The 25,402-nt window shown below is 39.0% G+C and overlaps 4 protein-coding genes across 4 annotated transcripts; 1 reads left to right on the forward strand and 3 right to left on the reverse strand.

The window, feature by feature from the left end:
* Window positions 1-258: 258 nt before the first annotated feature.
* On the reverse strand, window positions 259-4,280 carry LOC112555015 (ficolin-2-like). Its single transcript, XM_025223134.1, has 9 exons — window positions 4,169-4,280; window positions 3,630-3,768; window positions 3,013-3,226; window positions 2,648-2,793; window positions 2,025-2,356; window positions 1,574-1,701; window positions 1,204-1,300; window positions 686-853; window positions 259-551 (listed from the first exon to the last, which is right to left on the reverse strand). Exons 5-9 carry the CDS (start codon window positions 2,158-2,160, stop codon window positions 313-315), a joined length of 768 nt encoding a protein of 255 aa, XP_025078919.1. The 5' UTR covers window positions 2,161-2,356; window positions 2,648-2,793; window positions 3,013-3,226; window positions 3,630-3,768; window positions 4,169-4,280; the 3' UTR covers window positions 259-312.
* A 933-nt stretch (window positions 4,281-5,213) lies between these two features.
* On the reverse strand, window positions 5,214-10,003 carry LOC112555016 (ficolin-2-like). Its single transcript, XM_025223135.1, has 9 exons — window positions 9,884-10,003; window positions 8,911-9,050; window positions 8,491-8,704; window positions 7,947-8,092; window positions 7,123-7,448; window positions 6,666-6,793; window positions 6,396-6,492; window positions 5,893-6,060; window positions 5,214-5,501 (listed from the first exon to the last, which is right to left on the reverse strand). Exons 5-9 carry the CDS (start codon window positions 7,226-7,228, stop codon window positions 5,266-5,268), a joined length of 735 nt encoding a protein of 244 aa, XP_025078920.1. The 5' UTR covers window positions 7,229-7,448; window positions 7,947-8,092; window positions 8,491-8,704; window positions 8,911-9,050; window positions 9,884-10,003; the 3' UTR covers window positions 5,214-5,265.
* A 713-nt stretch (window positions 10,004-10,716) lies between these two features.
* Window positions 10,717-15,214, forward strand: LOC112555013 (angiopoietin-related protein 7-like). The gene is made up of 9 exons (XM_025223131.1): window positions 10,717-10,812; window positions 11,515-11,654; window positions 11,850-12,063; window positions 12,494-12,639; window positions 12,974-13,307; window positions 13,524-13,636; window positions 14,031-14,127; window positions 14,494-14,661; window positions 14,913-15,214. The coding sequence occupies exons 1-9, from the start codon at window positions 10,761-10,763 to the stop codon at window positions 15,149-15,151; spliced, it is 1,503 nt and encodes a 500-aa protein (XP_025078916.1). The 5' UTR covers window positions 10,717-10,760; the 3' UTR covers window positions 15,152-15,214.
* A 283-nt stretch (window positions 15,215-15,497) lies between these two features.
* LOC112555495 lies at window positions 15,498-25,354 on the reverse strand. Its single transcript, XM_025223929.1, has 14 exons — window positions 25,186-25,354; window positions 24,837-24,961; window positions 22,695-22,791; window positions 22,280-22,447; window positions 21,626-21,860; window positions 19,814-19,887; window positions 19,477-19,616; window positions 18,980-19,193; window positions 18,005-18,150; window positions 17,546-17,879; window positions 17,112-17,239; window positions 16,733-16,829; window positions 16,350-16,517; window positions 15,498-15,845 (listed from the first exon to the last, which is right to left on the reverse strand). The coding sequence occupies exons 1-14, from the start codon at window positions 25,352-25,354 to the stop codon at window positions 15,604-15,606; spliced, it is 2,337 nt and encodes a 778-aa protein (XP_025079714.1). The 3' UTR covers window positions 15,498-15,603.
* Window positions 25,355-25,402: the final 48 nt, after the last annotated feature.

The raw sequence follows: 25,402 nt of genomic DNA on the forward strand, positions 1-25,402 counted from the left end.
ATCACAACACCTGATCCATTGATGATGTAACTGTCAGTAAATACTCTAGCGTCTAGCCCATCTCTGTAAAAGCACAAAGCGAACAAAAGAACACAATACAATACACAATACACAGCACACCATACAATACGTGACATATACACTGGTAGTCGAAATTTATTTTTAAAAAAGGTAAACATTCTACAAACTGATACAAGAACATCAAAAGTAGCACAACAGAAAACAGTTCAAACAGTTACAAAAATACCACACAGAGGTTGATGTCGCAACTTTAATGAAAGTTTTGATTACAAACTGTGAATTGTTAAAAATCTACATAGGACGAATTTTCATTTCCGTCCGTTTGAGTGAATTATCATATCCTGCGAAAGAAAGCCAGATGATGCCGTCGGCGTGTGGTGTGGTAGCAGTGGGTCTGTAGATGCCATTGAGGTTTGAGTAGAAGCAGTTATCGTACCACCACGCCCCGTGCCTGCCACTTGCACATTTGTATTCACTGTCCCGATCAGGTGTCAAGAACTCGTGACCTTTGTGGTATGTTAGACTGTCACCTGGAAAAATGTCATGTTACTTTATTGGATCCTTGATATTATTAATGGATTCTAAACATTCAAGAGGACATGATCAAGTCTTGTTTTCTTTGGTACTTCTAGCTATCTCATAGAGTATTCTGGAATCATTTTACCTGCGTTTCCACCCAGAAAATCGTCGAAATCGAGCTTATAGTTGGTGCTGCTGTTGCCAATGATGAAGCCACTGTAAGAAGCGAACCCTCGGGTCCCGTTAAAAGCTTGAAGATCCACGCGCAGCTCGTGGCGTCTCGAGGACGTTAGGATGTGCAGGTTGTCCAGTCCTTTAAGATAATTAATGAACACACACACACACACACACAGAACTGAAATTGTTTCAACAAATAAATTCAAATGACTCCATCTTTGAAATAGTGCTAAAGTTTCACGAGTTTTGCTATGTACTTTCATTAATTTCAATTTCAGTTTCTATGAAATCTATGAATTCATCTACTATGAATCTGTTCGTGTTTCTGACATTCTTTAGCAGATATTTAATATGATTACTGTTCGGACAACCATCTTTTATACTTTGATGGAGGTTTGGTGTAAAAGTAAACTAAACATTTAAGCACACGGAAAGATGGAGCAAGAGACAGAGAGAAGGTTGAGGGACAGGCATAAAGGACCTCACCCAGCCAGAACTCTCCGTTCAGATCCCCAAAGCCTCGTGTGTATTCTGTCCAATTCAGAAAAAAGTTTACAGAACCTTCATACCGACGCTGAAACACCTGAAACATCGAATAAAAGTTTTTTAATCATTGAAATCTATATTATCCATATTGGGCAACCTATAATGCCAAAGAAAAGGACAAAATTGATATCGAACAGGAAGTGAAGATAATTTTTTATATCACGAAAGTGACTTAGTTGAGAACAGATAGTAGGGAAGAAATAGATAATTATACTTTGTTGCTCAAGCTCAATAATTCTCTAAAAGTGAAACTTTGTCCGCCGTGGATACAAATGTTTTCTTTTTTCCAGTTCCGACTACAAAGTCTTACCGTCCACCCTCCTCCATCTGTGTCCTGGTCGCAGTAGACCGACACTGAAACGTTCCCTTCGTACAGTTTGTGAACACCACTCATGCTGTTGTGCTGCTGTATGTCTACACACGTGGACTGGTTGCTCGCTGAAGAAAGAAAACTGTTCTGAATAAACATTTGTTTTGGTGGTTTGACTTCCACCCACATTATGTTTATCACTGGTTTGAGTGTCCTTCGGTTGTTTGTACAGAGTCATTGAGTTATTGTTGTAGGTCAGAAGACAGCCTGTACACAGATGCCACGTGCAGAGAAAGAACAGCGTGCCCATGACGAGATCTGAACCCAGGACAGACAACCCTCACTGTATTGGTGACAGGCAATAACCGTTGCACCACCGGACCCCCAAGACAAGTAATGAACAGATGAAGAAGAAACAAAATGAACTTAGCGATGGTGTTATCCGACTTACAGAAATCTTGAGGATTAATGACTTGCTCAAGCTGCTGTAATGTCTGTGTGAGATTGTGCACCTGGGACTTCAGCTCCTCGTTTTCATGTCTCAGAGTATCCTCTCTTTCGATTAACTCCCTTTGAATTGCCTCCATTGCCGTCCAGTTTACGTTTTGGTCAATGTAGACAGTTGCCTCCCCTAGTAACGGCGGAGTCGCTGGCAAGACATCGTTTTGCCGGACTCTGGTCTAAGAGAGAGCAAGTGTAGTTTCCTGTCTCCACGTATTGCAGGGGGAGGAGAAAGTAACCGTCCTGGTAGTTGAAGTCTGTGTAAACAGGTCCTGATGGTGTCTGTAGAACAAACAATAAAACTCAGTGTGGTCTTCTGTGGCTGTTGGTTAATAAGGCTCCTCGACCTCTTAAAGTATGAGATATTTTTCCTGACACCATTTCTACCTTAGTTTCTACATTGCGTGATCTCATTGTCTATATTTGCTCACAAGTTTGTTTGCTACAAGGACTTGTATCATTGTTCAAATGAGACGAGATAGGAGAATTAATTAATAAAATATATCGGGAGATAAAGCAAAAATGCCGTCCAGGTAGTTTTTTCTATGTTCAAGACAAACAAAACCCGCTAACCGTCCAATCGACGATGATCGGCGGCTGACCCCGGTCAGTGAACTGTCCGCACTCCAGGATGACATTCAAGGTGTCTGTGATATCATCCACGACGGGCATTACGTGTCGGCGAGCTAGGAACTGACCCCCAGCCAGTTTCGGAGGAGCTGTGTTGTGACATATTGTCTGGCTCAATAAATACTGTGTTGTATAATTTGATGCCGCATTTTGCCATTTTTACAACAGTGGTTGGGTAGTCAGGTAGGTTAAAAGAATGCAGAATGTAAGCAAACTCAAGCTTGTCAAATAAAGAATTTAGTTATCCAAGTGACAGTGCCATCTACACGAATTATAACCCTTATTCTGTCACAAAAATAACTTCTTACCCGCCACATCCACAACAGCAGAGCGATTGCTTGTGGTCACGTGACCGGCGCCGTCGTGAGTGCTGACGTGCACTGAGTACAGCCCAGTGTCGCCCACAGTCGCGTTCTGTAACCGGAAACCAGCGTTGGGCACGAACTGCACGTGTTGCCTTGACAACGAGATGAAGTCTCCGTCTATACGGCTGGCGAATATGGTCCTCCCTCCGTCATTTCTCTGAACCCATCGTTGATGTTGAAAAAGCATTGAATCAAACAAGGAATACGAATATAGAAAAAGAGATTTCTAATAAAAAAAAATGCAAACTGATCGAAGCATAAAGTACAGTATTTAAAATAAAGCATGTCAAAAATAAATTTTTAAAAACAGAATGAATAGAAATATATTTTCTGCGAATACAAGTTGGCGCCGTCTGTAGTTTGAATTGACTGACAGGTCTGTGGAATGTTTATATGCTTTTCTTTGGCCCCGCGCACATCGTTGAATGGAAATGTAATATAAATATTTCGTGTTTATAAAAGCGGACATCAAAAAGCAAACTTTATTGGTTCTATGGAGCTAAAGACTCTTCTGGAAAATGGATCCGTATATAACCAGTTAAAACATGAACTCCAGAGACCTCCAGAAACCACGTGATGTCTACAACAGCCTCATCCGGATTTGTCGTGAAGGACCATGGGACTGACAAATCCTGCCCAACACATCCTGTGATAATGTCCCCACTTCCGGTGACGTAGACCACAGAAGAGCATTCAATGCTGGCCAAAAGAAAAGACAGCTTCAACCATCATTAAAACAATCGATGTTACAATGACAACTTAGTCTGTAAACCAGTTTATTAACTAAGAAGATAGGTGATAAACAACAACAAAGGAAGAATCCTGCAATACTCTAGTTTCTTCGGAAGTTCATGAAGTGGTAAACAATAACAAAAAGGAGGACCTTGCAGTATGTCGTTTAAAAAATCATGAAGTAAGGTGGCAAAGAGAAACATAAAGTAAACAAGGACGTAATCCGCAGATTATTTCCATTTCAGTTGATGAAGTGTGCAACCCAATCATGACAGTTGTACAAGGTAAGCTACTTATAGGGAAGGTTGACACTCAAGAAGGTTGACATACATACAGACAGATGTATAGATACACAAAATGTACTCACCTCTTGTGAAGACCAGTATAGTAAGTAATCTAAACATCCAGCAGAGCAACATGACGACTCAGACAATGCAAACTGTTGGTTTTGACCCAGACTGAATGCGTAATCATCAAAAGATAATGTATTTCTTTGTCTTTTCTTGCATTCGCTACTACACAGATTTTCTTATCATATCAAATCTGCTAAAAATAGCACGGTAAGACGAACAATATATATGTATATGGAATTGTGACACATTCTACAAGAAGCAAACATGTTGCGACTCAACTCACATAAACACGCTCACATACATAAATGCGCTTACTTTAATTTAAAGCTCATGCGTACTCTTGTGCACACACACGCACGCGCACACACAAACACGCGCGCGCACACCTGGGGGTGAGGAAACCTGAGCACCAATAAAACGTTCCCATGAAATGTGTCACACCTACAAAAGAATATCAGAGCCAAGATTTGAACCCAACCCACAGTACCTTTTTACATAAGTCTAACCATAACCACTAAGTTATCTTCATCTTCCAGCCACTTTCATCAACATCTCTGATGTTATCGATAAAAATAGAGACGACGCTAAATCACCGAGACATCAACACCAATGACCCTCTGACACCAACATTATCTACATTCATCACAAAACATTGTCTGCTCATTCATCTCAGACTGTTGTGGGCTATTATTTTTTTCCCAAATGTTTCCGATGTAATATTTGTGTGAGAATGGTTAAAGTGTTGCATATAATTAAAACTAATTACTTTCTTGATTTTTGATTGTTTCTTTTCACCCAAGACGTTTTTAAAAACTTTTTGGGTTATTACAACTATATCAGTCAATTTTTTTTTACAAAATGCGGGTTGTTTATTTATTTATGAGTTAGTAAACTGAGACAGAACAAGTTAGAAAAAAGAAAGAATTAGAGAGGTAGGAAAAAAAGAGAGAGAAAGAGAAGTTTCCGTACAAGAACAAAGCTGTTGAAATTAATAACCGTCATCATGATGACGGTCAGTTGCATTATATTCAGTGAAGAGAAAAAAAACAACATGGCTGATTAGATTAACAACTCAACTTTAATAAGAACATTCGACCAGTGAAAACTCTCGCTACATCGGTCTCATTTTCATCTCCGTTCGTTTGAGGGACACATCTACCCCGGTGAAAGAGCTCCAGATGATGCCATCACCGGGTGGAGCTGTAGAGTTGGGTGTGTAGATGCCATTGAGGTTAGAGGTGAAACAGTTGATATACCACCAAGCTCCGTGCCAGTCGTTAGCACAAAGTTCATTGCCATGGTTCTGTGTGGAGAATTCGTGTCCTTTGTGGTCTGTGAGACTGTCACCTGCAATTAGTCCGTTATTTCACGTGCCTCTGTTTGGAATTGGAGTTTAAAAAATATTTAAACTTTCATGAATAATATTTTAAACCTGCTGAAACTTCTTTATGTGCATTTTATCGATGCATTAATTCTGTTTAAAAACAACTGAAGGAAATAAGTATAGGTAGCTATTTAGAATATTTAAAAATAAAATAAGTAATTATAGACACAGGTAAGTAATTTCAAAGATGAAAAAGTGCTAACTGCGTCAGACCTGATCTTAATTACTTTTTCGGTTGTATTCTTCGCGTGTATGAAAGTTGGAATAAATATTTCTTGACTATAATAATAATTATCGTCATCCATCATCCATAATCATTTAGAAATATGTCAGTAACTAACGAAATCTTCTCACCTGCATTTCCACCCAAGAAAGCATCAAAATAAAGTGTATAATTAGAGCCATTGTCACCAATTCTGAAGCCGCTGTAAGCAGCAAACGCACGAGTGCCATTGAAGGCCTCCAGGTCCACGCGCAGCTCGTAGGGTCCTGATGCTGTCAGAAGGTGCAGGTGGTCCAGCCCTGAGTAGAGTATAACAGGTCAACAAAACTTGTTACACTTAACACATTTTGGTTATACAGGATATTTGAACATACCGCTAACCAATGTGTTGTATAGTTTATAACTCAGGTGGAGTGAATGACCATTTCTGTTCCGCTGTAGTGAGCACGGAAAGCAAGACCAGAAGGTAAATTTTTTAATATTCGTGGAGGTGCGTTAGTGCATGAATGCATGTAAAATATGGCAGGACACATAGAAACAGAGAAAAAAAGAGCGACAAAAGAAAGTGAGATAAAGAAAGTCAGTGATGTCAGGGTAGATGAATAAAATAGATACTGAGAGGAACTGATCTCACCCAGCCAGAACTCCCCGTTCAGATCCCCAAAGCCACTTGTGTATTCTGTCCAGTTGCGGAAAAAATTCACAGAACCATCCTGTCGACGCTGAAAGACCTGAGACAACCATGACAACCTTACAAATATCTCAGGTATGCTACTTATCAGTGATGCGGATAATAAGAAGTAAGTGATAAGTGACGACGATGTGTGTAGGAAAGAGAAAGACAGAGAGAGGTAAGGTATGGTGGTCAATGAATCTCATTATCATTACAGCTTCAGCTACTTACTGTCCAGCCTCCTCCATCAGTGTCCTGATCACAGTAGACCTTTATTGTCGAGCTGTCTTGGATAAGAGTGTGAAGACCACTCACACCACCACCAAGTTTTACATCGATACACGTGGCTGGGTTGCGCACTAACAGGAAAAAAAAATAAAAATTTTTGCTGGCTTGATTTAAATATTTTAGTCACATTAATATACAATTTTTTATTTGAAAACCTTTGTTTTGTCTTTCTTTAACGGTATTTACACATACTCAAAGATCCTCAATGACATGCACTCACATTTAAACACACGTGCCATATATATATATAAAAAACAACAAATAAAAGTATTTTCATCTAAGCTACTGTAAAAATATTTATCACTATCTTAGACTTATTATTGTAATTCTCATCCTCTCTATGTGGTGTGTTTGTACGCGTGTTTGCGTGTGCATGTGACCACCATCCACTTCTTCGCACCTTTAAGATGAAGAGCTTCCTCCAGCTGATTCAACCTTTGTGTGAGGTTCTGAACCAGGGACCTGAGCTCCTCGTTCTCCTGTCGCAGGACCTGGTCCTTGTCCATCAGCTCCCTTTGGTTGGCCTCCACCACAGTCAGCTTCAAGGTGTCGTCGTCTACTTGACAGCAGCTTTCGGTAGTAGCATAGAGACATTGGCAAGACACTGGCTTGCCGGACTTTGATGTGAGAGAGAACAGTGTAGTTTCCTGACTCCACGGATTGTAAGGGGAGGACAAAGTAACCGTTTTGGTAGTTGGAATCTGTATAAACAGCCCCAGACGGTGTCTGTTGAAAACAAAATAAACAGTTCTTTGTTTTTGTTTTTTATTTTTTGTTTTGTTTTGTTTTTTGGTTTTTTTTTTTGTTGTTGTTGTTTTTTGTTGTTGTTTGTTTGTTGTTTTTTTTTGCTTTTTTCTTTTTGTTTTTTTTTTTTTTTTTGTTTGTTTTTGGTTTTGGTTGGTTGGTTGGTTAGATTTTTTTTTTTGCTGCACCTTCTGCTATTGTAAAACCTTGACTTTCCAAATATATAATACATAACTTTAATATAATGCAGGAATTCAACTGATTCAAAGAAAAATAATAATTTTAGCAGTTGATAAATAATTACTTGAAATGATTGAAAATGCGTCACTTAATGAGGTTAGAGGTGAATCACATTGAGTTGACTCCGAGTAGGGAGAAGTCAGTGTAAATAAATTATCATTATCAAAATTGAATAGAGACAAGAATATTTAGGTTTTACAGGTAGTTATCTCCATGTTGACAAGAGAGAAAATAACTAACCACCCATTCGACGTTGACCGGCGGTTGACCCCGGTCTAAGAAGTGTCCGCACTCCAGGGTCACGTGCCACGTCCCCGTGACGTTGTCCCTCACTGGACCTGAGCTACGGCGAGCTACGAGCTGGTCCCCAGACCACACCGGAGGGGCTGTGATGTGACAATGTAACACAGGGCAATTCAGTCGAATCAGAATCCACATCGTGAAATGTATTAGCAATGATCAAGACGTGGTGTCTCTCTATTTTGTTCACTTTCTACTCAAACTCATTATCCTAAGATGGAGGAGGAATTACACGGTTCATCGTCAGTCACCGATTCACGACTAGCTCGATGGATACCCTGTATTTTCTCATGTTACCCTCGCTTCATAAATACTGCCCCTGAGGGGCCAAGGTTGTGTCCTAGACACAGTGGACCACTTACAGTTCACATTTACCTTTACATTCACTGGGTCAAACGTATGACAGCTGCTACTTGAGAACACATGATTTCGCCACAGAATACAATAACACACGCTAAAAAACAAACTCATTGAAGTGTCTTACTCGACGTTTCCACAAAAGCAGAACGGGTACTTCTCGTCACGTGACCTGCGCTGTCGAGGGTGTTGACGGACACGGAGTAGTTGCCCCTGTCGTTGAGACTCGCATTCTGCAAGCGGAAGCCGGCGTTGGGGACGAACTGAACGTTTTGCCTCGACAGAGGAAAAAACTCTCCCTCCGTGAGACTGGCGAACACTGTTCTTTGCCCGTCATTCCCCTGAAACATGCCTTGATGTTTACATCGTATCAAAAGATGGTTAAATTATTGATAAATAAGATGACAAAGAAATTAAGACCAAAATATGAAGGTTTCGTTTTGTTTACAGGCTTACCTATAGGGTAACGATCTCAAGATAGCTTTTTGTAAACATTGAAATATTTATAATATGTAATGAGAGAAGGCTAAAAATACAATCAACAGACCTCCAGAAACCACGTGATACCAATGACAGTTTCATCCGTACTCGTCGTGAAGGACCATGGGATTGACACGTCATTTCCTAGGCAAGCTGTGATGGTGCCTCCTTCTTCCGGTAACGAAGACCACAGAAAAGCATTTGAAGCTGACAAAGAGAAATTCCAGTTTTTTTAAAAAATGTCTCGGATAACAGCGATGTTGGTAAACAATAGGAACCATGTTCATCAACGATAACAGAAACGAGAAGAAATATTTACAAATGTAAACACCACATGCACAGACTCTAGAGATTGGCCTCGTTGCATACCGGGCGATAAAGAGGACAACCAACAAACAACAACAAAAACTACATAACTCATGTCTTCCCAATTTTATCGGAAGAAGCGAAATTGCAAGTTATTTGCTGATACAGGAGATCGATCTTAGTCATCAGAGCTCATCAAATGTTGAACACAACGACGACAGCAAGGTGTTTTAAAGTACAGGTAACCTATTCACGTGCAAACAACAATTTATTGCTGACAGTGAATGATAAAATAGTTTTTTTATGCAGTACCGCCAACAGAAAAGCCCTGTCTATACTTTCCCGATATTTAGTCATTAATTTTCCAAAGTCTATGGTTACATTATCCTTGTAATTACTCCTACAGCAATTCAGTCAGCTGGGAGGACTGAGGCACACATACTGACACTGAGATGTCACAGTGAACTTTTTCTTTCCTTTTATGGAAATATTGGATATCAGAACAGGTGTCTGTTAGAGTTTGGGAAATAGTACTTTATTATCAGCCTAGTTTGTTTGTTTATTTATTTATTTGTTTATTTATTTATAATTTATGGAAAGAAAAATCTGACTGATGCTATATCATGGCCAAGCTTTGGACCCTGTCATTAGTTGCCACAGACACGAGAGTAAGAGAGAGGGAAAATTTAAATAATTAATTAAATATACACATGCACACAGATGGAGACACTCACCAGTGAAGACGACCACTGTGACTAGTGATTTCAGAAAGCAACTGGATGTCATGGCGGTCTAAGGTAGTTAACTGTAAGATTAGACTATCAAAGGTTGAGACATCTTTTTATTTGACTTGCCTGTCTTTTCTTTGTTCAACAGAGAACCGTTCTTATCATCTTAAAGAAACCCCGATAGATGGATAAGGTAGGAGAGCACAATACCAGCCTCGTTGTCACTGCCAGCTCTGATCTTATGACAATAACACTGACACACTGGCCTACACTGTCACGTGACACAACTTATTCTGTTAGTGTGGGAACTATACTGCTCTATACATCGGTCATTATTGTATGGATATTTACTTCTCTGTCTGTTTGGCTGGCTGGCTGGTTGTCTGTCAGTCTGCCTGCCTGCATGCCTTCATTTCTTACCTTTCTTATGCTCTTCTATCTTTGAGATATATCTTTATCGATACATATCTCCATCTCTCTCTATATACACACACACATGCTATCTTCATGCAGTTTGTCGCATGCACTTTGCACGTATACAATAAAAAAAAACAAGTCAAGAATGAAAGAAATGAAAAATCTCGAGGAAAGAATATTTTTAAAAATTCCAAGCAAAGATTGCACTAATGTATGTACATATGTATGTGAGCGTGTCCTAGAGGATGCAAGTGAGATGCACACTAAGCAAATTGTACACAAGTTTGTGTTTTTCTCTGCTTTACAAATATGAGTTCTTATAGGATGTCTTCAAACTGTGATTTCTGTGACCCCATGGCTATATCTAACTGAGATGATAAGAAAGTCTGTGTAGTGACAAGATGAGAGACAAAAGCCAGGTCGTGCCTTTGACACCACAGCCCGCAGCCACCTCCTGTCTGTCGACATGTTGTCCAGTTGTTTGTTGAGGGCGGTGATAGTGGTGATCTTCACAACTGGTGAGAAAGTACCTGTCTGTTTGCTTTTGTACTTGTGTTTGTCTGCCTGCTCGTCTACTTATCTGTCTGTAATTGATTCATTTTCTTGTCCCTCCTCTCTTTATAACTTCCTCTCATCTCTTCTCTCTTTTTCTTTATTCCACTCTCTTTCATTTTCTTCTACCTGTGCCAATTGCTGGGTCATCAAAACGAAAGCTTAATTTCTATATTTTAATTAAACTGAAAAGTAAGTTATTTATTTTTGACTGTAAATAAATATCATTACTCTTACTTCTATAACTGTAAATACTTTCTTGTCTGTCAGTAGGTCTAGCTCATTCATTTTAAGTAGCACTATAACTTCTCATCTGTCTGTTCGTCTGATGTGTACAATTTGCGCATATCTCAGTGATGAGCTACTTATATTAATAAATACTTTCTTTCACAGTTCCATTTTCTCTTCTTAGTTTACAAACGCTAAGTAAACAAAACAATTCTAGTCATCAATCGCAGGAAAGACATTGTAGCAATTTTAGCAATACATTTTAAGATTGCTAAAATGTCTAAGTTATTCTTCTCTTTCATTAACTCTAGCAATAAAATTGACAATTTACAAGAACTCTTTTCTCAGCTGTTCTCTACCATCCGACCTTCACATTCACCTTCACTCATCTTCCTAACATAATTTTAAATTAAATTTTTCTTATCATTTCTGTTTACCAGTATCAAATGCAATCCTGTGGTCGTCATCAACAGAAGTGGAGGAAAACATCACAGCATGTGTAGGAGATGACCTATCAATCCCATGGTCCTTCACGACCAGCCCAACAGAAACTGTCATTGGCATCACGTGGTTTCTGGAGGTCTGCTGATTGTATTTTTAGACTTCACGTGAAGGTTTTCTTTAAAATATTTTCATACTGCATTATGTAAATAATCAAACTTCATCCTGTAAAGATTTGCATCATTTTCATTAAGGTCGAATTAATTCAGATACTTTCAAAATTTGTAACACCCTGTTTGATTGGATGTCATTTGAACGTTGCCTCATGTTTCAGAAAAATGAGGGAAAGAGAACGATGTTCGCCAGCCTTATAGACGGCGAGTTTTTCTCGTTGTCAAGGCAACACGTGCAGCTCGTGTCCAACGCTGGTGTCCGGCTACAGAACGTGACTGTCAACGACACGGGGCTGTACTCTGTACACGTCAGCACATCCGACGGCGGTGGTCACGTGACCATTAGCAACCATTCTGCTGCTGTGCAAGTGTCGGGTGAGAAAACTTATAGACTGGTTGTGACTGTCCACTAGAGTTGTCTCTTATTGTTTATTGCAGAGGTCGGACATGCGCAATAGATATTTTGAGTGTTTTGAGACAGGAAAGGGAGGTAATTATGCCAGGAAGAACTAAGATCCCATGAAGGTATCCACTGGGTGGGCAGTTTAGCCTGCCGTTAACATCGAACTTACCACCAGACCATGGAATCGTTTCTAACTCAGAAACCAGAGAGAAACCATGTAAAGTTCTTCGATCGACCCATGATCCAGACTCTCACATTATTTTTATTTCTTGAAATTGCTTATGACTGCCAGGTAGTGGGGGAACATTTTAATTCTTAAATAATATTACATCCTTCCTTGATTCCTGCTAATATGTCTCCCGATGTTTACTATGACCAACCTCGCCTTTTGCCATGTCCCAGCTCCTCCAACTCTGTCTGGGGGTCAGCTCCTAGCTCGCCATCGCCCTGCGCCAGTGAAGGATGAGGTCACTGGGATGTGGCACGTGATGCTGGAATGTGGGCAGTTCATGGACAGGGGTCAACCGCCGGTCATTGCCGAATGGACTGTTAGTGGTTTCTTATTGGTAGTAGAGTGTAAAATGACAGATAATTTATTTTTTAATCAAAACACATCTTTTATTGTTCTCGCTTGACTCATCACTAGGCTGAGTGACCAACACACCATGACAGCGTGTATAACACGGTTGATAAGGTGATAAATAATGTTACATACATACCCGTCTATATATTAATTAATATTAAATATTTATTTTCTTTTCTGGTGTTGAAATGAGTCGCAAAAACACACACACACAGAAAGAATTGTTAGGTGCTTTACAAGGATACAGAAAAGTAATAATACAAACAAATTGTCAAAATATTCGTTAATTTTTTTTACAGTCACCATCAGGAGTCATTTACACAGACATCCATTACCAGGACGGTTACTTTCTCCTCCCCCTGCAGACAGTGGAGTCAGGTAACTACACTTGCTCTTTCCTAGAGCAGGGACCGGCAAGGCGATGTATTGCCAGCGACTCCATTGTACTAGGGGAGGCAACTGTCTACGTGGACGGCGACAATGTGAAATGGAATCTGATGGAGGCCAATGAAAGGGAGCTGATAGAGAAAGAGAAGATTCTGAGACAGGAGAACCAGTTGTTGCAGTCCGAAGTCCAAAATCTGACACAGATGGTTCACCAGTTCCAACAAGTGGTAGATCTTCAAGATTCGTGTAAGTCGGTTGCCGTTACTGTATTGCTTTGACACCTCCATCTTTTGCTTGTTCTTCCTGTATGTCTTCACCCTATTGTGTGACAATGTGGATTTTCACTTTTTTACACCTTAAGAGAGCATTTTTAATTAACAAATACAACATCGGGTGATTCGAAACAGTAATTATAAACTGTGGAAGTTGAATACTAAATAAAATGCATGTTTTGTGTTTTAGCTTGTTTAGCTGTACTACAACATTCTACCATGAGTGGTGTTTACCAAATTTTCGTGGGAAAAGTATCGATGTCCGTCTACTGCGACCAGGTCACCGACGGGGGAGGATGGACGGTAAGCACTTGACACGTGAGGTCACTTGGAAGAGCAAGTAAGGGAGATAAAGGATATCGGAAATGCTATTCTCTGGAAGGTTCTTTACTAGACCTGGTGATGGTGATGAGTAGTATTGCTGTGTGTCAGCTAACATGTACTTCAAAACGTTTGACAATCTATTTCAGGGCAGACTTTTCTTTAATCTTTAATTCAGAAAACAATGTATTTAAGGAATCTGGATACGATGTCTACTTTTTGTGGTGAACCAGATGGTTTCATCAACAATTCTTTATTAAGAAATTGTGGTGTTGAGTCCTTATGATAATGATTTTATTACAGCGTAGTTGTAGTCGTCGTCGTCGTCATCATCATCATGGTAATCATAACTATAATGCACAATCATGTATCTCAGGTGTTTCAGCGTCGTCAAGACGGTTCCGTTAGCTTTTCCCGTAACTGGACAAACTATAGACAGGGCTTTGGTGATCTGAACAAAGAGTTCTGGCTAGGTAACATTGACCTTTCTATTCATCTACCTTTACCTTTGTCTGTCCATCCGTCTTTCTGACACTGCTTTTCCGTTCACACCCACCCATATAACGCCTGATATTGAGACATTGTGTGTGGAAGATAAACAGAAACACTTATGTGAATTACTCCAGTAGCCCTGGTGATTAAGTAAGGGTAATTAGCTATCTTCATAGCTTGGAAAAATGTAGCCTGTCCTTCGTTTACCCTGACGACGATGTACCTTCGGTTCATAATTATGGCCACTTGATTGTTTGTTAGACACGCATGCTATGTGTTCTCACAACAATGAATATCTAAAGAAGTATGTATTTATTATTATTAATATGAAACCATAAATTTTCCAGGACTGGACAATCTGCATACCTTGACATCGTCCCGCAGGTACGAACTGCGGGTGGACCTGGAATCCTTCAACGGGACTCGGGCGTCCGCAACTTACAGCAACTTTAGGATTGGCGACATCAGCACCAACTATACATTCGACTTTGATGATTTTATTGGCGGAAATGCAGGTAAAAAAATTTATAAAATATTTATAGATCGATATAAGATCTGAAAAAAGAAATATTTACACCCTGACAAATAATCCCATCGCCGTAAACATGAAACTTCAGGTAAAACAAAAACATCTGAAACCATTAACAGTGGATGTTAAGCAGTTTATCAGCGCAGTTTTTCTTATGAACTGTTTTTGCATTTTTTTTATAAAGTTTGAAAGAAAATGAAAGAAACAGGTAAAATAATATATATATATATATTGCAGGGGACAGCCTGACATTCCACAGAGGGTCCGGATTCTGGACAAGGGATCGTGACAACAAATATTCCTGTGGTCTGATGTGGAGCGGGGGATGGTGGTACTACAATTGTCTCTACGCTAATCTCAACGGTATCTACAGACCAACTGCTAAGACACCACCATCTGATGGAGTCATCTGGAAAGATTTTACAGGCTTTCGTGAATCGTTGAAACGGACTGAAATGAAAATCCGACCCACGTAGCGAAAGTTTTAATTTTGGTTACAGTTGGTATTCAGGGATCTCATTAAAGGTTTTATTATCTGAGCAGGGAATGTTATTTTTTGTTTTTCTCCTTATCAAGTTTTGTGGAAAATTATCTGTTTATATCCCTCAACCTCCAACATCACATCCAGAACTTTTCTGTAGCAGCAAGGTAAACACTAAACAAGTGTGCGTGTGTGTGCACGAGTGCGCTAATGATTCCCTCAGTTACTGAATCCCGGGTTCACTGACTTATACATTCCACCCTTATTTATTTATTTATTTATTTATTTATTTATTACACACACAGGCACACTGTGATAAAACTAAAAATGAAAAGCTTGGACTTCAGCAGTAATTCAAGAGTATTTGCTCCAGATATAATTTTTTTTTATTATTCTGAGATAAACTCGTGTGCAATCTAAGTAGAACAATGACATTAATGTGAAAACTCAAGACAATGGACGTATCTTCATCTCCGTTCGTTTCAGCGAAGTTTCAAACATCTTAAAGTCGGCCCAGATGATTCCATCGGCATGTGGTGTTGTAGCATTCGGTCTGTAGATACCATTGAGGTTCGAGCGGAGACAATCGTTGAACCACCAACCCCCGTGGTAAGTAACAGCACAATGGGCATTACTGCCATGATCCTGGGTGGCGAACTCGTGACCTTTGTGAATTAGCAGACTGTTACCTGCAACAAGTCATTGCCATGTCATCATGTTTCTGTATGTCACATGTAACTTTTTTGGAAATATCTATATATTTGTGTTTAAATTAAAATGCAGCTTATTTAAAGGTAAATTTGTTGGAAAATAATTTTGCATTTAAATCCAGCTGTTCTAAAAGTAGATACTTCAAGAATCAAAAATTTATAGAATAAGTCCTGATGTCAGCAACAAACGCTGAGACCCTACTAAAACTTAGTTTTCAATTCAAGATTTGAGTTAAACACTTATGAAACACAATTAACAGCAATGATAATAGACCCCAATCGGAATTTCTTTTACAATAAAATAGTAATTAAAGATACACGTAAGCTTAACATGTGCAGCGAGATGTTTAACTAGATTGTGACTGGACACTTATTGTTGACAGATGTGTGTGCATTCTGGGTGCCGGGAATATTTATTACTAAAAATTATTTTCTTCGTTATTTTCCTGGCGATATTTAATTATATCCAAGTAGTTTATTCACCTGCATCTTCACCCTGGAAAGTGTCGTAGTTGAATGTGTAGTTGGTGCTGCTGTTGCCGATGGTGTAGTTGCCGTACACAACAAAGGCTCGAGTCCCGTCATACGCTTGTAAATCCACCCGCATTTCCACCCTTCTTGATGAAGTCAGAATGTGCAAGTTCTCCAGCCCTTAGAGAACAGTTATGAAGTCAGATTAACACCAACAAAACAACAACAATAAAAAGTCAACACCACATTTGTTATTAAGATTGCAAAGTTCGTCATCTGCAGCTTATTTCAACGTGTCCCCCGACAATACTGTTCTTGATATTGTGGAAGTTAATAATATAAACCTTACAAAATCCGAGTATCTAACAAGCCAGCCACACACACACACATCTCACCCAGCCAGAACTCCCCGTTGAGATCCCCAAAGCCACGTGTGTAGTCTGTCCAGTTCCGGAGAAAATCAACTGAGCCATCCTTTCGTCGCTGAAACACCTGAAATATATAATTTACACATCACAGTAATCTGAGGAAAACATTTGAAACAAAAATGTCGCTTATTGCCAAACTATCGTTCTACATCTTTCCTACATGTCACCATTACATTTTCTCATTTTTAAAAGTAACTCGCTCTCTCTGAATGTCAAGCATCAATGTGTGACTTTTGTTTACATTATTTAGTGTTGAGTCATTTGGAGGATAAGACCGTGCTAATTATAGCATACTGTATGCAAATTATTTCTCCTTCTCTCTTTTTTGGCTCATGCAAGTCCTCACCGTCCAGCCCCCTCCGTCAGTGACCAGGTCACAGTACACGGACATGGACACGTTCTCCACAGACAGTTTGTAAACACCACTCATGCTGTACTGTTGTTGTATATCTGCACACGAGGCTTGACCACTCGCTGAAAAAAAAAGAAATAAAAATTCGATCAGTTACGTTGTTGACGGTTAGATGCTCACTGTGGGTAATTATTAGTTTAAAGTAAGCTTGTATTGAATGTCTTTTTGCATATTTGAGAGATTTGTGACCACGAGGACTGGATAAAAGTAGTAGTAATAATAATAATAATAATAATAATAATAATAATAATAATAATAATAATAATAATAATAATAATAATAATAATAAAACGTGGTGGCATCGACTTAATATAACACTTTCATTCAAGCACTGTGGTTTATAGAGACTGTAAGGGGAGATAACCTACGAGTATTTTCAATATCAATGGCGTCTTGTAGCTGGTGCAGCCTTTGTGTCAGATTCTGGACCTGCGATTTCAGAGCCTCGTTCTCCTGTCGCAGACGCTCTTCCTTCTCGATGAACTCCCTTTGATTCGCCTCCATCACTGTCCACTTCACGTTCTCGTCGTCTACGTAAACAGCTGTCTCCCTTAGTAAGATGGAGTCGCTGGCAAGACATCGCCTTGCCGGACTACTGCCTGTGAGAGAACACGTATAGTTCCCTGTCTCCACGGCTTGCAGGGGGAGAAGAAAGTAGCCATCTTGGTAGTTTACGTCTGTATGCACAGTTCCTGATGGTGACTGTAAAAAAATACCATAGCAATGTTAGGCAGCCATTTTGTTATCATTGGCCCTTTGCTCCACTGAGGTGATTAGGAACAAGAAGAGATAATATTCTCTATGTTCTCTCCAAATAAACCACTAACCGTCCATTGGACGTTTATCGGGGGTTGACCCCGGTCCGTGAACTGTCCACATTCCAGGACCACGTGCCAGGTGCCCGTGACGTCATCCCTCGCTGGCGCGGCGCGACGGCGTGCTAGGAACTGACCGTCGGACAGAACTGGAGGAGCTAGAAACAAAAGGCGAAGTGGTCAAAGTAAATAAACTTTAATAAATACAATAGTGCAGCTCGGGTTAAAACTTTTGACCTGTGTTCGATACCGCCGTTGATTTTGCGTGCGTGACGTCAGCGATTTTGTTAAGCATAACCTAACTTTAAATTATCCCCTCGATAATCTAAGTTGTGATACTTTATAATGATGCAGTACTGAACAACACTAAAAAACAAACAAGAAAAAACTAGGAATAAGTGCACACAGTTAATGGTGGCAAGCAAAGTTACATAAGACCCGAAACAGCTGGGACAACACTCGGTATGCCTGTAAAATACGTTTTCAAGGGTATATGGAACCCTTTGATTATTTACAATTATGTAGGTAATGCCCCTTTTCTACCGAGTCAGAAAGTGGGACTCAAACCTGCTGCTCATGAACACACGGTGCATTTTTTTTTTCTCAATGACATACGCCTCGTTCTTTTGTCTGACACACCTGACGATAAGCGAGTATCTGACAGATACACACAGGTGGACGGAGACAAAGTTTAGATTTTTCTTTAACCTGATAGTTTCTTCCTGCCCTAACGACTATTTTATTTATGCTATGTAATGATATGCCTCTTATTTTAATATTGAATGAAATTGTATGTTTTTTACTTTTTATGTCTACTACATGGGTCTATATTATTTCTAATTCATAATAATTTTATAATTCTTATTTTAATAAAACAATAGTTGGTGTATAACATGCTTAAAATACAACTATATTTTATTGGGACTAGAAGTCGTCTGTCAACTAAAGTGAACAGCCAGAGCGAGGCTGAGACAGAGGTTCTCTTACCTGATATTTCCACAGCAGCAGAGCGGTTGTTTATGGTCACGTGACCAGCGTCGTCGGATGTGCTGACGTGTACAGAGTACAGCCCCGTGTCTCTGACAGTCACATTCTGCAATCGGACACCGGCGTTGGGCACGAGCTGCACGTGTTGCCTTGACAACGAGAAAAACTCGCCGTCTATAATGCTGGAGAGTATCGTCCTGATACCATCATGCCTCTGAAATAAGAAACAATCAATCACTCTGAATTAAATGGCGGATGTTGCCTTCCAGGAACAAAAAAACACAAACAAATAATTTAAAGTGAGAGTAACACTAATAAGTTCAAGAAGATATTAAGCAATCAACATAAAAGATTGCAAGGATATATGTTTAGCATCTAAAGATTTTGCATTGGTCATTGATCGGTCACGTGATCAGTGGAATGTGTTTACTTTACTGGACGACGTTCATATATTTGCTCAAAAATGTACATAAATACATTAAAAGACATCAATAGACCTCCAGAAACCACGTGATGCCGATGACAGTTTCCGTCGGGCTAGTCGTGAAGGACCATGGGATCGACACGTCATCTCCTGCGCATGCCGTGATGTTTTCCTTCACTTCCGGCGACGAAGACCACACAAGAGCACTCGATGCTGACAATCAGATATGTCTCCTTAAAGTTATCGATGCCATGAAATGCGCACTCGGCATTTTCAATAAATAGTGAAAATAAAGAAGACTTAACAGTGATTTTCAAAAGAAGATAGGAAAGAAAAGTATACATCAGATTTCTATCTATAGAGACAGGAAAGTTTATTTGAGATTATGAATTGTGGGATATAAGCCTTACCAAATAAAGCAGATTCGATTTCCAGGGTTAGAAAGCAAAAGTAGAATCGTAAAGAATATAATTTTAGCTGATACCTGGACACAATTTGCCAATTTAATTAGTTTTATCCGTGAGTACAGACAAGCTGTCATGATGTCGTTTAATAAATTTCAAAATAAAGCTTTTATACTGGTGCGGCTAAGGCATCAAAAATGGGGAAATGTCGGGAAGAGAGAAAGAAAGCAGGAAAAAGATATCAATCGCATAAATACCTTCATACACAAATACATTTATTCATAAATATTAGCAAGCACGCACACAGAATGACAGATGACATACTCACTGGTTGTGAAAACTACAATAGCCACTGATCTCAACAACCAACAAATGGACATGACGATGAAGGTAAGTCAGCTGGCGGTTACTGTCCCTGGTGAAGACACTTGTAGATAAGGTCTTCACGATGCTTACTACACAGAGTTTCTTATCATTTCGGAATTATCTATATATATAGAGAGAGAGCAATCACGAAAAGTGTAGCAAAGAATCTGTCCTATTTACAAATAAAATAACTAAGAGATAAAACTGAAGTATAAAACAGTGCATTCATAAAAAAGCAATGTTACAAGTCTGGTGAAGAATCTACTTGGATTCTACTGTTGTTTTTTCTCTAAGTTTTAATTAAAACAGTGACTACTATTTCTTTTCTCAGCTTGCTATTTGATTCTGTTAATTTTGATGTTGGGTTGTTGTTTTTGTTTTGTTGATATTCTGCAGCGATGTTGTATGTTTTGTTTAATTTGAGTCCATAGTAGTGTGTTTCACTGTAGGTTTATTTTAAGTGGAAAATAATGGTACAGATCTTCTTCACTTTAACACTGCTCACACTAAGGTTTGTTGCTGGCTTGGTGACAACGAGTGATCTCATTAAAGGTGTAGTACAGGCTGTGATGGAGGTGACAAGACTAGGGTGAGCTGTGTGATGTCAGCGAGGGAGAGGAAATGAAAGTCATTGTAAGGATTTGAACTCAAGTGCTCGATGGTGTATCGTTAGTTGGACTAGTGATGTATATCAGTGATGACAATCAAGATGGCCATGAGCAATGTCCAACCATACCATGTCATCAGCTCACACTCAGTCGAGTTGACATCAGAGGACGAGACTCCATTGAAGCAAACGAAAGAGCCCGGTGTAATTTCTCTTATTAACCACAACATTCTATAAAACATTCAACTTTTTCACATGAACAGACACAACTGGATAATTCTTATAAACGAGACCATCTTCCACATTAAACCCAAGACTATATAAGTTTTACATCTTTACTAACGTTTACAATTAATTTTCAAAGTTTTATTGAGACAATCTTTATAACATGGTATTGTTTCCAAAGCTTCTTGACTACTGCAAAGGATTGTATTCTTATCTTCTGTGTGTGTGTGTGTGTGTGTGTGTGTGTGTGTGTGTGTGTGTGTGTGTGTGTGTGTGTGTGTGTGTGTGTGTGTGTGGTGTGTGTGTGTGTGTGTGTGTGTGTGTGTGTGTGTGTGTGTGTGTGTGTGTGTGTGTGTGTGTGTGTGTGTGTGTGTGTGTGTGTGTGTGTGTGTGTGTGTGTGTGTGTGTGTGTGTTGTGTGTGTGTGTGGTGTGTGTGTGTGTGTGTGTGTGTGTGTGTGTGGTATTGTGTGTGTGTAGAAATTTAGACAAAGTGGTTTTCCTGGAGCTGAAAGAATTACATAGCAATTAACGACAAATATTAATATTGCAGGATAATACAGTTGCTTTAGTTTTAACGAGAAAGCCGATTGCAATTTATGTCCAAGAAATTTCTCACTACATAGGTCGTATTTTCATTTCTGCCCGTTTCAGTGAAAAGTTGTCAGTTGTAAGACTCCTCCAGGAAACACCGCCTACATTTGAATCTTCAGCAGTTGGTCTGTAGATGCCATTGAGGTCAGACATGTAACACTCCGAGTACCACCAAGCGCCGTGGTGATGTCTGGCGCAATTCAAGGAATTGCCATGATCACGTGTCACGAACGTTATTCCTTTGTGGTATGTCAAACTGTCACCTGTAACAATTATTAACTTCACTCAAAATGAATCCATGTCTAAGAGAATTGATTGATCAATCTAACAAAATCATCCAATATATTATCACTTTATTAAAACATTTAGTTTCTGCTTCCACCTCACATTAACAATTCGTTTCATTGAAGAACTTATAATAATTAGTACATAAATAACAAAGCATCACAGTATATTTTATAATTTACAACCTCACTGCTCTAAAAATATTTCTGATCCCCTTCTAGGAGGGAAGCATGACTGAAATCTCTCCAGTTTCCGACTTGAACTCTATACTAAGTAAATAGATATTAGAAAGGTAGACTTTAAACTTTGTATGCATGAAATATAGTACATGAAAGATATATAAATTTAAGCATTTTATGTTTTACCGATACTTAAGTATCCTCAACAAGCCTCGTACCTGCGTTTCCGCCCAGAAAATCGTCAAAATACAAGGTATAATCGGTGTCAACATCCCCAATCCTGAAGCCACTGTAATGTGCAAACGCCCGGCTTCCGTTAAATGCTTCGAGGTCCACTCGCAGCTCGTAGTGTCTCAATGATGTGAGAGTGTGTAGGTTTTCTAGTCCTGGAAGACATGTTTATCAAAACACCTAGTATTCATGGCCATTGGTAATTTATATTGGGAATTTCTGTCCTCAGCTGGGATGGAGCTAGCGATTGACCCAACAAACTCCTTAAATCCCCAGCCACTAAGATTCTTAAGTTACTTCATATGGGAAGTTATTTTTCGATTGTGTTTAAGCGTGCATGCATGTGAAAATTATATCGCTGTGAGAAGAGAGTTACATATCAAACAGGGAGACAAGTCTCACCCAGCCAGAACTCCCCATTCAAATCACCAAAGCCGTTTCGGTAGTCTGTCCAGTTTCGAAAGAAATCAACCGAGCCGTCCTGTCGTCGCTGGAAAACCTGTGACAAGCAGTCAAGTCTTTATACACATAGACTGTAACTCTAAGTACAGCAGTTAAAACTAACGAGGAAGAGGAGGTAGCGGTTGAAAACGACAAATATGACAACAACTACAAAGACACCAAGATGCTGTGACTTTTTGTCTGATTTGACTTGGGGCTGCAAATTGTTATATATATATAGGTATGCAAACAATTTTCTTCATTCAGCTTCGAAAGAGTGGTTCCCAAATACTTCAAGCTACTTACTTCTTGGTGCGATGCATATCATAACCGTTCTACGGTTGACCATATTTTTACATTATTTGCCATCATCCAGAAACAATTTTCTATGAATCGTAAATTTTATGTAGCATTTATTGATTTTGAAAAAGCATTCGACTCTGTCTCTCTAAAATTACTATGGCCAATCCTTACCAAACATGGTACACATGGTAAACTACACACATGCATCCAAAATATGTACAAATCGGTTAAAGCCCGTGTGAGATGTGGAGGCGATTTCACGAATTACATTGAATGCACAAAGGGAGTTAAGCAAGGATATGTGTGCAGCCCTATACTTTTCTCGCTTTTTATTAATGAGCTAGCTTTAGAAATTATAAATAATGGAAAACATGGGACAAACGTTACACATGAATTTATGGAAATATTCATTCTTTTATTAGCAGATGATATTGTATTGATGTCCGAAACTATAGTAGGACTACAACACCAGCTAAATACTTTATATAATGCATCAGTACGACTGGGCCTTAATGTTAATCTAAACAAGAGTAATATTGTTGTTTTTAGAAAAGGAGGATTTTTAGCAGCGAGTGAAAGGTGGCTCTATGGAGGTATGCAAATAAATGTGGTAAATACATATAAGTATTTAGGCCTTTTACTTCTCCACAAGATTAAGTTTTTTTCCCGTGCGTCTGAAGACCCTAACTGCTAAGGCAAGAAAGCAGTATTCTGCATCATTAATACATTATACAAGATAGGAAACATTCTGTTAATGTTTTTACCAGACTATTTGACATGCAAGTTAAACCAGTCTTATGTTATGCAGCCAAAGTTTGGGGCTTTCATGGAAATGTCTGTATAGAAATTGAAAAAGTTCACACATATGCTATGAAAAGATTTTTGGGGGTGGGTACACGCACTCCTAACATGATGATATACAGTGATTTTGGCAGATATCCACTTTTCGTTAGCATTTACATAAGCTGTGTCAGATATTGGATAAAATTAACAAGGATGGAGCAACAAAGACTCCCATGGAGAGCTTACAAAATGTTAGAACAATTAGACAATAATGAAAAGCAAAACTGGGTATCTGAGATCAGGTTACTTCTTTTTAGATATGGTTTTGGACATGTTTGGCTAATCAAGGAGTGAATCAGTAAGCAATTTTATAAAATGTTTTTAAAACAAAGATTTATTGATTGATTGCCACTGGCAAGAATGGATTTTAATCAATAGCAGTGACAGGTATAGTTTCTATAAGTCAATTAAATCTGTGACTCACAGAGAGATGTATTGAGTTTAGATGTTAATAGTTTCATCAGAAATGCATTAGTGAGAATTCGATTGGTATTTCAGATATAATGAACAATACTTTAAGATATTCTGACAATAATATAAGTAAAATATGCCCTATGTGTCAAATTGATGAAGTGGATGAGTTTCATTTATACTATGTTGTCCATGCCTGAAAGATCTGAGAAAAAATTTCATTCCGACAATGTACTACACTAGACCAAATATTCAAACTGCAGATGCTTATGTCAACAAGTAATGAAACAATACTGTCCAATCTTGCAAGTTTTTATATTTAGGACAAAGAAAAGATATGCTATTCCACGATAATAACACTATGTATTTTTTGTGACATGTTGAATCCTTTTGAATGGGCCCAAAGGCCTAACAAAATAAACTATTCGTATTCGTATTCGTATACTTCTTGGTGCCGTACACCATTCTCAATTTTTCCAAATATTGTATTGTTATAGGATTGTATTAACTTCCCATCTACAGATCTGCTTGTTCACACCTACTTACCGTCCAGCCTCCTCCATCAGTGACCTGATCGCAGTAAACAGTTATTGTCGAACTGCCTTGGTAAAACTGTAAACGCCAGACCCAGTGACTACGATTTCTTTGATGTCCATGCACGTGCCTAACAGCTCATCAACAGAAAAAACGGTTTAAACTCTTGCTGGGCATTGACGAACATTTTAAACCCTTTCATATGCAAACATTTCTTCAGAAACTTGTTTGCTTTTTCTTCTTCTCAGTCATCATCATCATCATCATCATCATCATCCCTCATCATCATCATCATCAATAATAACAACAAAAGATTATTACTAATAATACGTCTGCTGCTACTGCATCCGCTTTCATCAACCTTCATTAATCAACTGTTTTTCAAGCTGATTTATTCTGTGTGTAAGATTATGGACTTGGGATTCTAGCTCCTGGTTCTCCTGGCGCATATATCTGGACCTGGACTTGAGCTCCTGTTCTCTGTCGCAGAATCTGTGCCAGCTGCAATCAGCTCCTTTGATTTGCTCCATCACTGTCCATTTCACGTTTTGTCTGCATAACAGCTACTCCCGAGTAGC

Source organism: Pomacea canaliculata, linkage group LG14 (assembly GCF_003073045.1).
Source record: "Pomacea canaliculata isolate SZHN2017 linkage group LG14, ASM307304v1, whole genome shotgun sequence".
Lineage (NCBI taxonomy): Eukaryota > Metazoa > Mollusca > Gastropoda > Architaenioglossa > Ampullariidae > Pomacea > Pomacea canaliculata.

What these genes read in the sequence shown, in the direction of transcription:
- LOC112555495 (XM_025223929.1), bottom strand. Translation starts at nt 25,354, where the DNA reads ATGGAGCAAATCAAAGGAGCTGATTGCAGCTGGCACAGATTCTGCGAC. An exon ending in AAAACAGTTGATTAATGAAG is followed by an intron (nt 24,962 to 25,185) that starts GTTGATGAAAGC and finishes TCTGTTGATGAG; the next exon opens with CTGTTAGGCACGTGCATGGA. An exon ending in TGCTGCTGTGGAAATATCAG is followed by an intron (nt 18,151 to 18,979) that starts GTAAGAGAACCT and finishes TTTTGTTTCTAG; the next exon opens with CTCCTCCAGTTCTGTCCGAC.
- LOC112555013 (XM_025223131.1), top strand. Translation starts at nt 10,761, where the DNA reads ATGTTGTCCAGTTGTTTGTTGAGGGCGGTGATAGTGGTGATCTTCACA. An exon ending in AGTGGTGATCTTCACAACTG is followed by an intron (nt 10,813 to 11,514) that starts GTGAGAAAGTAC and finishes TCTGTTTACCAG; the next exon opens with TATCAAATGCAATCCTGTGG. An exon ending in CCGACGGGGGAGGATGGACG is followed by an intron (nt 13,637 to 14,030) that starts GTAAGCACTTGA and finishes CATGTATCTCAG; the next exon opens with GTGTTTCAGCGTCGTCAAGA.
- LOC112555016 (XM_025223135.1), bottom strand. Translation starts at nt 7,228, where the DNA reads ATGGACAAGGACCAGGTCCTGCGACAGGAGAACGAGGAGCTCAGGTCC. An exon ending in GGAAGCTCTTCATCTTAAAG is followed by an intron (nt 6,794 to 7,122) that starts GTGCGAAGAAGT and finishes TTTTCCTGTTAG; the next exon opens with TGCGCAACCCAGCCACGTGT. An exon ending in TTTCTTGGGTGGAAATGCAG is followed by an intron (nt 5,502 to 5,892) that starts GTGAGAAGATTT and finishes GACTAATTGCAG; the next exon opens with GTGACAGTCTCACAGACCAC.
- LOC112555015 (XM_025223134.1), bottom strand. Translation starts at nt 2,160, where the DNA reads ATGGAGGCAATTCAAAGGGAGTTAATCGAAAGAGAGGATACTCTGAGA. An exon ending in CATTAATCCTCAAGATTTCT is followed by an intron (nt 1,702 to 2,024) that starts GTAAGTCGGATA and finishes TTCTTTCTTCAG; the next exon opens with CGAGCAACCAGTCCACGTGT. An exon ending in GAACGGAGAGTTCTGGCTGG is followed by an intron (nt 854 to 1,203) that starts GTGAGGTCCTTT and finishes ATTATCTTAAAG; the next exon opens with GACTGGACAACCTGCACATC.